The sequence below is a fragment of the Daucus carota genome, chromosome 3, assembly GCF_001625215.2.
Source record: "Daucus carota subsp. sativus chromosome 3, DH1 v3.0, whole genome shotgun sequence".
Classification (NCBI taxonomy): domain Eukaryota; kingdom Viridiplantae; phylum Streptophyta; class Magnoliopsida; order Apiales; family Apiaceae; genus Daucus; species Daucus carota.
The window spans coordinates 14313611-14326933 of NC_030383.2; the positions used below are offsets into that span (position 1 = coordinate 14313611).

Consider the following 13323-nt stretch of genomic DNA (forward strand, 5'->3'; position numbering starts at 1 on the left):
TATAAGCAGGAGGACGCGTCCTGATACCTCATATAAGACTCTTAGCCCAATTCATGTCTTACTTAGTTAAACTAAGTACATACCCGGCCCACCAAGGACCTAGCCAAATTTGGCTATAACAAAATTAATTCACATAACTCTCCGCTTGCTTTCATCTCTGTTAAAAACTCGGGAGCAGGTAAAAGCTCCATTAGTTATTTCCCAAACTATATAATCTCCTAAACAAAAAGTAATGCTGGTTGTTAGAAGCTGAGCTACCTGAAGCCTAGTCAAAAAAAGTAATTTCAACTTGATATATAGAAACCACTACCATTCCCAAAGAGACATGCTAAAGATTGACCATGATTACACAAATTTTTTAAAAGAAAACTACATTACTATCAGAACTGAAGTCTATTCACCCATGATAAGATCCATCTGCCATCTGCCTAACCCTGAAGGTCAACATTATTAGAATTATAGTTCCCAAACATGACCTGGAAGGAAAAGAAACATTGTCATTAGTGGGAAATAGAGGTAAGATTACAAGCATAAGCCTACACAACGTACTTCATTATCTAAAGAGTCCTTAAAATTTAACTGAGATGGCTTTATCCAAACAAAATCCCGTATTATGTGGAATATTCTGGTGTTATCCATCACCGACACACTGGTATAAGAGTAGCAATGTTCATTTTGGCTTTAAAGTAGAAATGAGTCTAGTATGTATTGGATTGACCAATAAAACGATAAAGTTTTAAACAAATATTTTTTTGAGTATTATTTGAAGCTATGCAGCACTTCCTCTGGCCAAGTCTCTCTATCAAACATTACACCTAAGGATATTTCAAGTTCTGAAATGAACTCAGTTGTGTTTAGCTATCAAACAAAGTTAGCAGCATTAGAGCATTTCCAACCATGCTTATATCTAGCTATTTAGTTATATAAAATTCACTAGCTAAAGTGTAAGTAATCATATTGTGATTTTGCTCTGACCATACTAACTCCAACAACAGTGATTGAGATTACAGTTAATATATCTAATCATAACTCTTAACCAAATTCTGTATATATTGAAAAGCGGGTAGGATGAAGAAAAGGGCGGATGGGTTTAGGAAAGGAAAGAGCGGCACAAAATATATATTCTGGCGATGGAAGATGCTCAGCAAATATAGCCATAAAAATTGAAGGTATTTGTTTAACCAGCCACTTAACTATGTTGGAGGAGAGAAACTGCCGATTCAATCACTATTATAGCCAAAAGGTGAGGATGCAAAGTGTCCTCCCTCGGGGTCGCTCTTAGCAGAGAGAACAGTTATTTATATAAAAGTATACTTAAGAGAATTAGCATAATGCATGACATAATAGATACATATCTTACATCACTGAGAAGAGGAGAACTACTTTTCTTGAATTGAACGAGGCAGATCGCTTGTATTTTCTCAGCCTGTCACTAGCCATGTCAGCAATGCTTTCAGGAACAATTTTCTCTGCAGAAATATAAAAGCTCAAAGGTCAAAACTCAAATACAAATGCACAGGTCATTCTAGAAGCGTTTACAGGTCATTCTATAAGTGTTCTCAGCATAAACTTTCGAATTTCTGACAATATATAAAATTTTGGTGAAACTGCAAGAGAGAGACTGAGATACGCACATGATACGATGGATGCATATATTTTTACGTGTAAACCAATGACAATATATCAGAAACGAAGAATTTGAAATGGTCTTGTAGTCGGGATGTATTCATACCTTGTTATAACTATGTGAGTAATTTCTTAGTGCATGTGCTGACTTATCAAGTTATCCACTAGAACACAAACAGGGAATATGTATGTACACAACAGACACTTCGTCGCAGTATTAGATATTATTTACCTCTAAAACTGAACTTGGGTGACAAATGATTGTTGTCCATTAACATCTGCATAACTTTCTCTCCGGTTGATAAGCTTAGCTGTCTTTGCATTGTCTTCTGCAAAACAAAATTAATTCTCGAGATTAACTGAACTATGTGTTATGAGTATCAACAAACACAAGAAGCCTGAAAACAAAAAAGTATCTACAAACACGCCAATGTTTCCTAATAAGTTGTGATAAAATTTTGGCAAGTTAATTCAGGAAATAGCATGAAATATGCCAAGTGTTTCCCGTAATGCTTACTGTGACAGGATTTTCATTCTTCACAAATGTAGCAGGTTCAACATTGATTTTAGGTTTCTCTGACCTTCCCTTCTCAAGATCTACATCTGCATTTAACGGATAGAAAACATCTGCATCCTCCATATAACGGTTTACTTGTTTTTGACTGATTAAAACAGCATCCAAAGACAGAGAATGTTTCAATGGCTGCTGAACCTCCAAAACCTTTAAGAAAGAAAGTTTAGTTTCATAAAGAGGAATACTAGCGGGCTGATCTTGGTCCTGCACAAAGGGAAATGGTTAAAGTATATCAATTCATAGAACTAATAATACGTCTCGAGATGACTATTTGTATTAGTTGGTTCTTATGATCCACAATGCCTAGTCAAATACAGAAGACGAAGAACATTGATCCAAGAGGGGTAGGCTGCAATTGGCGAAATATTAACAACGACAGCTAGTATAATGTAACAAACTCTATGAGTGAATGAATAAAAAACAATCTATTCAGGATTTGAAGCAGCTCTTAGCAAATAAATAACGATTCGGAAGACGAAAGCTGCATCCCCTAAACCTATATATAAGAGTACTTTATATTGGGTAAGCAAAATCTGAAACATGTCATATTGCATAAACAAACGTATCAGTGGAAAAATGTTAAAGACTGGTATTCCTGAAAGGCTAAAACTATAGAAAATCTAGGTACAATAGAAGATTATTAGCATAAAAAGGAGGCAAAATTAGAGTAAATGAGACTACAAATCTCACCTCCTGGCTTAAATATACGGCCATTGCAGTAGAGATGAGTGAAACAGAGAAGCTCAAATCAGCAGGGAGGAAGAGATCAAAGATTTGCTCCTTTTCCCAAAAGATGTGTACTTATTACATAAGATGTAGAGAGAGAGAGAGAGTGGGAGTTAGTAGGAGAGGAGAGAGTGTAAGCGTGCCTTCAAGTGAGATTAACTTGACAATTCGCAGAGTTAGAATTAAGTAAGCTACTCCTGTCTGCATCCAAGACATCCAAAGACAGACAAGAGTCAAGACGGACAGGAAAAGTTAAAATTAAGCTATTCTATTTAGCAAAACAAATGGTGGTTAGTACTCCCTCCGTCCCGGTAGATTGTATACATTTTTTTGGATACGGAGATCAAGAAAAAATGTAAAAAGTGAGTAAAGTGAGATGAAAAGTGAGTAAAGTGATGGGACCCATTTATATTTAATGATAGATTTGAGATAGTGGAGGAAAATAGTAGGTGTAACAATGTTTATATTATTATAGAATGGAGATGGTAGAAGAAAAAAGTGGGTGTAATAGTGTTTTATATTATTAAAAGTTACCATATTTGGAATGTATAGAAATGATGGGACGTCCCAAAAAATAAACTGTATAGAATTGATTGGGACGGAGGGGGTAGTATCTATTTTCATTAGTATGAAAATGTTACTATTCTCTCCAGAAAAGATAACTATTTTCTTGCGGGCCTGTATACTAGTAGATGAAATGCAATAATCGTGTTAGAGCATATCTTTAGTCTAACAAAATTTATCATCTCATCGTGTAAGTGTTCTTAGACATCTAGGTAATAACACTTTAATAAAGCTCCAAGAATCCTCAAATAACGAAATAACTCCTCATTTAATTGCAACACAACTAGTTTCATGTGTTTAAGCAAATGTATGATCGTGTTCAATTGAATGAAATCGAATTCAGAAAAAGATAAGAATGAATTTTAGATTCTAACATAATGTTTTAATAGAAAAAATATCTATAATTTTAATTTCTTCACTCATTCCATTGCTACTATTCTAACCTATATGTTTTGAATATATCATGTTTTCTTACTATTCTTATCATTTAGATTATCTCTTCTTCTTCTTTTTTCATAAAATTTATATATAAATTTTTATTTAATTCTCCACTCATTCTATTACATCATCCATCATCCGTTAACATAACATGAATACTTATAAAGTTACAAGATATTGAAACAAAAATTATTAGCACATGACATAACTTTAGTATATTGATGATATAATGATAGGCTAAAATAGAATATTTAATCCCTATGTAAAATCATATTCCAACAAGAATTTAATTAAAAAGACCTAAAAGATAATATAATTTAGTAGCATAAAAGATATGATAATAACTTAATAATAATTTTCACGCATTAAAGTGTGTAAAAAAGGTTGAGTGAAGTACTTGGACAGAGTGGTATAAATTGTCCCAATTATTTATTCCTTCAAGGTATTCGATTTTTTTATATATTTTTAAGATCTTTAAATTGAAATTAATATTTTAATTTTTTTCTGGAATAAAATTTAATATTTATATTTAATTGTCAAACAGAAATGTGAGAAACATGAAACAAATAGAATGACTTGTATAATACTTGATGCTTTACTGTTACAGTGCTATTAAAGCATATATGCACCAGTTTGCTCTGTTAATTTATCAACTCACGTATAAAATTAAAAACAAAAACGCTCACTTATCAGATAGCTAAGTCCTATAAGAGCATCTCCAGGGAACAAAACCTTTAGCTAAAATGTCTACATGGCACTTAGGTGGCATTTAGGTGTCAATTTTTAGAGAATATGTAAAAATTTTGGACTCCAACCATATTTCCCTTAGCAAAAATTATAGATAACCATATTTTGATTGGCTATATTTGCTGAACCAACAAACCTTTTAGGTATAATTTTAGCTATCATATTATACTTGGAGTGGCTATCCTTCCTCTTAGATAAAAATTTACATAATCATTATTTTATTATATTTTAGCTAACAGTTTTTGTTATCACCCTTGGAGATGCTCTAAGCAGCAGGAGAGGAAACCAATACAGGAGACTTTTTTTTCAAATACTTATGATTAATAATCCCTCCGTTTTAGATGTCTGCTTTCACAAAATGACACAATTTAAGAACAATGAATTTCAGAAAATGACACAATTTAAGAACAATGAATGTCCGTTTATTAATTACATTAAATGATCAATGAAGTTGATCTAGAAAATATAAATAGAGATATGTGAAATAGAATTATTTTTAGAGATATGATTTTAAATTGAGTGGTTGAATTGAAAGTTGAAGTGAACCACTAATTTGAAAAAAAAAAAAAATTCTTTAAAAATGGACATTTAAATTGAAACGAAAGGAGTAATAAACAGATAATCCCTCTTTTGACTCAACACAACTGTCATAGTTTAGTTCCACAAGTAGTTACTATCAAATTTATTAAATTTAAACGAAAGGAGTAATAAACAGATCATCCCTCTTTTGACTCAACACAACTGTCATAGTTTAGTTCCACAAGTAGTTACTATCAAATTTATTAAATTTAAACGAAAGGAGTAATAAACAGATCATCCCTCTTTTGACTCAACACAACTGTCATAGTTTAGTTCCACAAGTAGTTACTATCAAATTTATTTGAGAACAAATCGAAAAGCTTATACCTTGACAAGATATGCTAAGAATGTTGATTGCGAGCTTGCCAGGTCTGAGTAACCAGAATTTATCCTGGAAAGTTTTGCATGACTACTCTTCTATTTAACGATAATTTCTACATCGATGCTCTAAGAAAAAGTTGAAAAACTATTACATTCGAAAGATTTGTACTTACTATGCCAAAAAATAAGAATAGCATACTAACATAAGATAACTTGCGTTAATGAAAATAACATATTCTTAATAAAAATAACAAAGCTGTTGCTGCATACGCGGGGATCATTTATTTTGCTTGGCATCTTGTGGTAGCTGGAGACCCATTAGTCCTAACAAATTAGTAGCAGGACCAGGGAGTCCTTCTTGAGAAGAAAATGAATCTATTAAACTTTTAACAAGATTTATGTCTACATCAACAGGTGTAAACTCCTCTTCCACATGCCCTCCATCTTTCGATGTTCCCTGCATTTGAAGTTTATGCAAATTACTTACGTTATCAGTATGCAATCATGACATTCTTATACAGATGGTCCGCAAAGTATTCAAGAATTTGACTCGGCACTCGGCAGCCTAGAAAGTGAAATTGAAACTTTTTTGGTCATGGCATGCTTTGGGATGGGAAAGGATTAAATCTGAAACCCTTTCTCTTCTAAGCCAAAAGGCATACATTTACTAAAGCCCCGACACAATATAGTTCGGCAAAGCTGAAAGTCTGATTTTACCTATGTCAAAAGAAAAAAAGAAAGACATTCTAAAATAATAAACAGAAACATAACTTACCTCGCCTGTCTTCACCATCTGTTCATTTGCACGGATAAAGCTTTTGTTGAGGGTAGTGGTTTTAAGTTCTTCATTCAGAGCATCGGAATAGGAACCCATGAAAGAATTCGATTCTTCATTGTCCGAAGAAGCCTCCATACCATCACTCCCATAGTCAAAGTCATCTGCGCATGCATACATAATCTTTAAATATTAGTTACACCCTCAGTAATTTTATTGACAGATGACAGTGTCTTGAACTATATCGATGCAACCTAAATGCAAACTTGTATGAGAATGGCTTTATATTGGCATTCCCAATGCTAATCCTAAAATACAAGCGACTTTTGCAAAACAACTTCGTCGCATATTGCTTGTCTACCTCTACTTCTACAAATTTTAAACAAGTTTCCACTATTTAGGGGTCATTTGTTAAATCTGAACAAGTTTTGTTGTATGATTGAAAATCTGGATGAATGACCTATATGAACGGTGAACAAAATTTGCTATTTGTTAACTCATTTTATCTGAATGACAAAATTTACAAATTTAAATATTTTTTATCAAACAAATTCAGTTAATTGATTATTATGCATGATATACATAATTTAATCTAAATAACTTGTCTATTCAGAAATAAAACATAAATTTATAAATCATAATTATTTTTACACAAATTTTATTATATTATATAATATAAAAATTTATTATAATATATAATATAATATTTTAATTATCATATTAATTTTATGATAACGCGTGAATGACAAAATATACAAATTTAAATATATTTTTTATCAAACAAATTCATTTTATTGATTGTTATGCATGATATACATAATTTAATCTAGATAACTTGTCTATTCAGAAATAAAACGTAAATTTAAAATTTTGGTTATTTTTCATACAAAATTTATTATATTATATTATATTAAAAAATTATATATTTTTTAATTATAATATTAATTTTATATGACGTAATAATTGAACATTTTATTAGTCATCAAATTAATATTTTTTTAATTCTATAACTTATGGTAAAGTTATAAACGACATTGTCAGTGGAAAATATATTTAAGAAATAGTGGTAACATATATAAATAAATGTAACTACTAAATAATAATAATAATAATAATAATAATAATAATAATAAAAATGAATATAACTTATATTACTGTTGGTTGTATCAACAAAGGAACATCTTCTGGATGGTTGAGACAGAATTTTTAACGCCAGTGGTCCAGAGGAATTCACTGTCATCCAGCTGCATATTTGCAATATCAAACGGTCTGGACGAGTAAAATTGTACTGGTTCAGTCCAGATGGGCTCATTCACTCGTTAACAAATGAGCCCTTACTTTTTGTTTGTCATTTATAATGTTGACTTCACATTGTATTCATCAAATTAATGCAATACTGTGGGTCAAAACATATTGACTGTCGATTTAACATTGTTGAATTTTCTTAGTTGGAATAAAATTTGTTTATTACTTCTTAAGGAGTTAAATCATAATAGTTAAGTTCCAACTATTATAAGCATGACTTCTAAATAGGCCTTCATAGTGACGCTGACAATTTCTTGGGCTAGCTCATCCACATAACCTGATAAGAGATTGGACTCATAGGAGAGGAATGAACGATTTTATAAAAATTATTCAGCTGAACTTGGTAACTAATTATAAATGTCACTCTACTGAAAGGAGGGAGTATATGTTCAAAATCATGAGTTGGAGATTTCTTGTTTTTATTAACTTTCTGATGTGAAAGTAATCAAAAAGTAGCATTATCTAGTAGGCTCCCAGATGCAATCATGTGCCCAGATAATTCTTAACACCAAACACCACCACCTATTTTAGCAGTAAGAAATTATTTTATTGTTGAGACTGAGAGGAAGTCTGACAGGCATTTAAGGATCCACTAACAATATAAATTACTCATCTTTCAATCAAGAACAACACTAAATAAGCCACTTACCAAATTCCATGTCGGAAGAGGAACCTTCTTCAGCAGCCACTTCACTACCAGTGTCATTCGAATGAGGAAGTTTCATTACTGATTCTATCTCTTTCATGAAGCGCTCCACGTCGAAGTCCACATTTTCTAGGTTTCTGCAAGGAAATAGCAAAAAATGCATCACTTGCTTCCACTGAATGTCTAAATGTATAACAAAACACCTCATAGCGTTACTCTGTTTATACCAGGAGCAAATCTGATGGTGAAATGTATTAAATATTCCAGGAATAAACTCCTCAAACTAATGATTTCACAAAATAATGCCCAGGTTCTAAAGAATAGATACCATTAACTCATTAAGACCCATCAATATCTCATTATAATTATTTATATAATAAACTATTGAAAGCTGAGTGATACTGATTTTGAATAATTTCAGATATTATTAGACTACAGACAAACCTGTTTTCTGGAACTTCTGCTCCTTCATAGCTAGACATTTTACTTACGAATGCTTTCATAGAGTCCGCTATATCCCCTAGACCATAATCTTCAACAGACAGCATCCCAGCACTTTGCTGCTCTTTTGATTTCTGTTTCTTTTCATCTTTCAAATTATACATTTCCATCTCCCTCTCCCTCTCAAGAAGAGCAGCACTTAACTCCTCCTCGCCATTGTAGAGCCATGAATCATCATCTGAAGGTGGGAGATTCTGATCCTTAAAATCATTATGTGAACAAGAAGTAGCAAGGATTTCATCCATGCGCCTAACTGGACCACTCATTATGTCACTGTCATAATTAAGATATAAATAGAATCATCTATGAGAGTAAGCATAGAGAATATCATTAAAAGACAAAGCGTTTAGAGTGCTCTAGTGCCACAGGAAACTGGAATTTGTAGGCAGATGCAGTAATAACATTTAGCACAACTGAAAACACTCAAGGAAAAGAAAAGAAGAACAAGGACAATGAGATGTCAAAAGTATGCCACTGATTGGCGTAATATTAAAGCCTTATGAAGCCACCTGCCAAATCTCATTATATTTGACCAGTTGAAACTGAATACTAGTAAATCACAGCTAAACAATACAATGCTCTTATACAAGGCACTCACTTGATTATCAGCATACGCTCAAAAGTACATTACAATCGCAAAATTCAAACACCGTATTTAGGATAAACAGGTATGAACTATATAGCAGCTCTTTTTAATTGAATTAAGGTAATAATGTGTGCCATAAACTCAAAAAAAAGATTATTAAAAAAAAGAATGCTGCACCAAACTACTACAACATATTAGCATAGTATACCTGGCTCTAGAATGCAAAGAGCTCTGTCTGTAATACTCTTCTGCATTTTCCATCAAACTCTTATACTCCTTTGACCCCGGAAGCAAACCTTTAAAATAACCACTCCTCTCTAAACTCGCTTTAAATGCCTCCCATGTACTTCCCTTCCCCTCTTCTCCGTCTCTTTTTCTGGACTGATAAATCATCTCAAACCCACAAGCAATCTTCATCCCCAATTCTGCCTCACTATACACTCTCCCCTCGCTCCTTCCCGGCATTGGATAACACTTGGGAGCCTGAAAATTTTGCTGCACTAATTGCGCATACATTGCCCTCGACATCTTAACCGACACCACAACCAACTCCTCCTGACTCCCATTGGGCAAAAACCTAGACATGCTTGCAGCATATTTCATCGAGTCAATATCTCTATCATAAAACCCCTCAACCGCCAACGAAATCAAACAAGGCTCGTTCCTCAAAACACTGGCCACCGAAAGCGGAACCCTAACCCTAACAGTATGCATATTATAATCAACTCTCTCCACAAAACCTCTAATCCTATTCCTAATACACAATTCAACATTCTGGTCCACTCTACACACACTCTCTCCACAATCCCTCAAAAAACACAAAGCCTCCAACAATCCAGGACACGAAGCAAACTTTGATTTGGGCACAATACATAAACCACCGCCACGAATAAACACCCGATTAACACTAGTATTAGGATTCAACCACTTAGGAAGATGCACAGCAGCTTCAATCAACAAAAACTCGCCGTCGGAGTCGTGAACGCGAATAGATAGAGTAGAGAAGTGCTTGGAGATTTGTAAAAGTAAAAACACAACGAACCACTCGTCGTCGAGATTGTCGCCGAACTTGAGCTTGCCGTGAAGGTGAGGGATAGGGTCGGTGGTGTTTAGAGAGAGAGTGAAGGGCTGGTGTTGATAGATGTAATTAGAGGTGTAGGGAGAGATGAAGTTGAGTATTTCGAGGTGGAGAGATTGGAGGAGAGAGAGAGTAGTGGCAGCGGGTGTGTTAGGGTTTGGGGGGAGTGTGGAGTCCGGGTAGATTGAGAAGAAAACGGTGTCGTCGGCCGGTCTTGAGGAGGAGTTTTGGGACAACATTGGGGAGATGAATGAAGATGACTGTATTCTGCTAATTTTTCCCTCGCTTCTTCTCGACTCTTCCGATATAGGGTTTTGGCCCCATATAACCATATTTAGCTTCAAAATGCCCTAAATAACCAAATACCCGGAAGATGGCCCTCAATAACCAATAGAGACGTTTTTGGAGTAGCGTTTTTGTTAAAACAACAAAAACGCTACATCGTGTAGCGTCTCAGTTAAATAAATATTTTAAAACACTAAAACGCTACACGTAAAAGCGTTTAAGTGTTTATATTTTTGTTAAATTTCAAAACGCTACTTGTAGTAGGGTCTTATTAAGCGATTAATTCAGTCTTTCTAAAACCCAAACCTAAACCCTAAATGTTAACGGTTATAAAATTATCATTCTGCCAGCGTCTCGGCTTCAGGGCCTTCGGCCCTTCAGCCTCGCTTAATTAGGGTTTAGGCTCGAGGGAGTAGGGCCTACCGGCCCTACACCCTCAATCCTAAACCCTAACCGTCGGCCAATTTATATAAAGTATGAATTAATCTTTCTAAAACCCAAACTTAAACCCTAAATGTTAACGGTTATAAAATTATCATTCCGCCGGCGTCTCGGCTTCAGGGCCTTCGGCCCTTCAGCCTCGCTTAATTAGGGTTTAGGCTCGAGGGAGTAGGGCCTACCGGCCCTACACCCTCAATCCTAAACCCTAATCGTCGGCCAATTTATATACAGTATGAATTAATCTTTCTAAAACCCAAACCTAAACCCTAAATGTTAACGGTTATAAAATTATATATAAATTTATGAATAATTGTTTTTTGTTTGAAATATATATATATTCTGATAAAAGTAAAAACGCGACTCCGTGTAGCGTTTTCCGTTATAGTAAAATGTGAAAACGCTGCACGATTTAGCGTTCCGCTGTAACATAGAAAACGCTATTTCATTTGCGTCTCTTTTGGTCATTGAGGGCCAATATTTTGATATCGGTTATTTAGGGCAATTTGACTCTAAATCTGGTTATTTGGGGCCTTTTTTCTCCGATATATGCTACACAGAGATAGGCGAAGGAGAAAAGGGCCATATCTGAGAAAACTCTGGAGTAATACTCAAAATAAGTAAATAACTTTTTTTTTTACTTGAAAATAAGTAAATAACTTGATCGAGAGAAATGATCATGAATAGTGTTATTTAGTAATATTAAATGATTAATATTTTGATATTTAGAAAATATCACTAGATCGTATTATAGTTTGATCTAAAAAAATTTTAAAAATAGAAAATGATTTTATATTTTGAAAGTAAAATATTACATCAAATAATATCAGATTGTGTGTAGTGTCAACAAGGAAAAGAAGATGAAACACCGCACGATTTAGCGTTCTGGATTACATGAAGTGTTCGTCCAACGGTGTTTTTACTGCTAGACCAGCCATTCAAAGACGCTAAATGTATTTAAAAAAATATTATAATCTTGATAACTGGATATTCATTTCACAATCTAAAAACAATAGGTCACATAAACATTCCCGGCAATGAGAAATCAATCAGGATCCTTATATCAGATCCACAAAAAAAAATTTAGGATTATGTACATAAAATGATTAGATTTTTTGGACAACAGATCATAGAAGATATTTTCAACAATAAGAAAACCAAAACCTTTATAATAAATACAAAAGGTGAGATTTTTAGTTATGACTGTAACATAAAGTAAGGTTCTAGGGAGATGACTTTTCAGCGGAGACATTGAAGACCATACATATTATGTAATTAAAACATGGTAAAGCTTATAATTTTGCAAATCATATTCAATGAAATTTTTTATTCGACTAGAGATCTTGAAAAAACCTATATGTTTTACGAGGTGGACACTGTAAAAATAGAAAGGAGGTATTCAACTTGAATTTTAGTAGATTATTTTTAATTCATGAATTTTAATAAATTGTATCTAAATTTAATATTGTGCGGGATCTTGATAAAATGTCTCGTAATTGATAAAGATCTTGTAGTATTTAAGTACAATACTTTGAAATCTAATGAATTTTGGTGGGATTTTCAAAAACTTGAAATACGTTGAACAGTCTCGCAAAATCCATCATTTTATGAAATTTTAAAAAATTCATCAACATTTGAATATCATTATATTTTAATAGATTTTAACTAATATCAATTAAATATCATCAAACTTTTGAGCACGATTGGATAGCCCAGTGGTGGGTTTATCCTCTGTTGTCCCGGGACACCCGGATTCGACTCTGGCTCACCCCGAGAATTATTAAAACAGATACTAATTTGTAAGGCATATTATAAAGTCAAGCCTATTTAATTTCTATAACAATGGAGTATGTGTTTTTATGTATGAATAATTAAAAGATCGAATGAAAAAATATCGAAAAGAAAATAAGAGACGAGAACACAAGCAATTTTGGTGACGCGGAAAACCCCGTAAAAAGGTAAAAACCGCGGGTGGGAATGGTTACCCAGCCAATAAAAGAATTCACTAGAATTTTGTAGTACATGTGAGCTTAAATACAAGTTGCAAATGAATGAAACAAAGTATAAGCTACGTTACTTATTTTCTCAACTAGTGTTTATAGGCTAGTGTGTAGATGGGTGTATGTAGGTAACT

General features: G+C 33.4%; 2 protein-coding genes across 2 annotated transcripts; both read right to left on the minus strand.

Annotated features, from left to right (window-relative positions):
• Window positions 1-269: 269 nt before the first annotated feature.
• On the minus strand, window positions 270-3176 carry LOC108213208 (uncharacterized). Its single transcript, XM_017384980.2, has 5 exons — window positions 2891-3176; window positions 2144-2404; window positions 1859-1955; window positions 1361-1469; window positions 270-476 (listed from the first exon to the last, which is right to left on the minus strand). Exons 1-5 carry the CDS (start codon window positions 2912-2914, stop codon window positions 398-400), a joined length of 570 nt encoding a protein of 189 aa, XP_017240469.1. The 5' UTR covers window positions 2915-3176; the 3' UTR covers window positions 270-397.
• A 2524-nt stretch (window positions 3177-5700) lies between these two features.
• Window positions 5701-10820, minus strand: LOC108215231 (protein ecdysoneless homolog). Its single transcript, XM_017387636.2, has 5 exons — window positions 9597-10820; window positions 8746-9075; window positions 8305-8438; window positions 6351-6514; window positions 5701-6032 (listed from the first exon to the last, which is right to left on the minus strand). The coding sequence occupies exons 1-5, from the start codon at window positions 10796-10798 to the stop codon at window positions 5853-5855; spliced, it is 2010 nt and encodes a 669-aa protein (XP_017243125.2). The 5' UTR covers window positions 10799-10820; the 3' UTR covers window positions 5701-5852.
• Between the last annotated feature and the right edge of the window lie 2503 nt (window positions 10821-13323).

Bases quoted from the DNA above. Each gene is read 5' to 3' on its own strand.
- LOC108213208 (XM_017384980.2), bottom strand. From the start codon at position 2,914: ATGGCCGTATATTTAAGCCAGGAG. The intron at 2,405-2,890 runs GTGAGATTTGTA...CCCTTTGTGCAG, and splicing joins CCGTATATTTAAGCCAGGAG to GACCAAGATCAGCCCGCTAG. The intron at 1,956-2,143 runs GTAAGCATTACG...TTTGTTTTGCAG, and splicing joins AGAATGAAAATCCTGTCACA to AAGACAATGCAAAGACAGCT.
- LOC108215231 (XM_017387636.2), bottom strand. From the start codon at position 10,798: ATGGTTATATGGGGCCAAAACCCTATATCGGAAGAGTCGAGAAGAAGC. The intron at 9,076-9,596 runs GTATACTATGCT...TAATTATGACAG, and splicing joins TCTTTGCATTCTAGAGCCAG to TGACATAATGAGTGGTCCAG. The intron at 6,515-8,304 runs GTAAGTGGCTTA...ATGCATGCGCAG, and splicing joins CTCTTCCGACATGGAATTTG to ATGACTTTGACTATGGGAGT.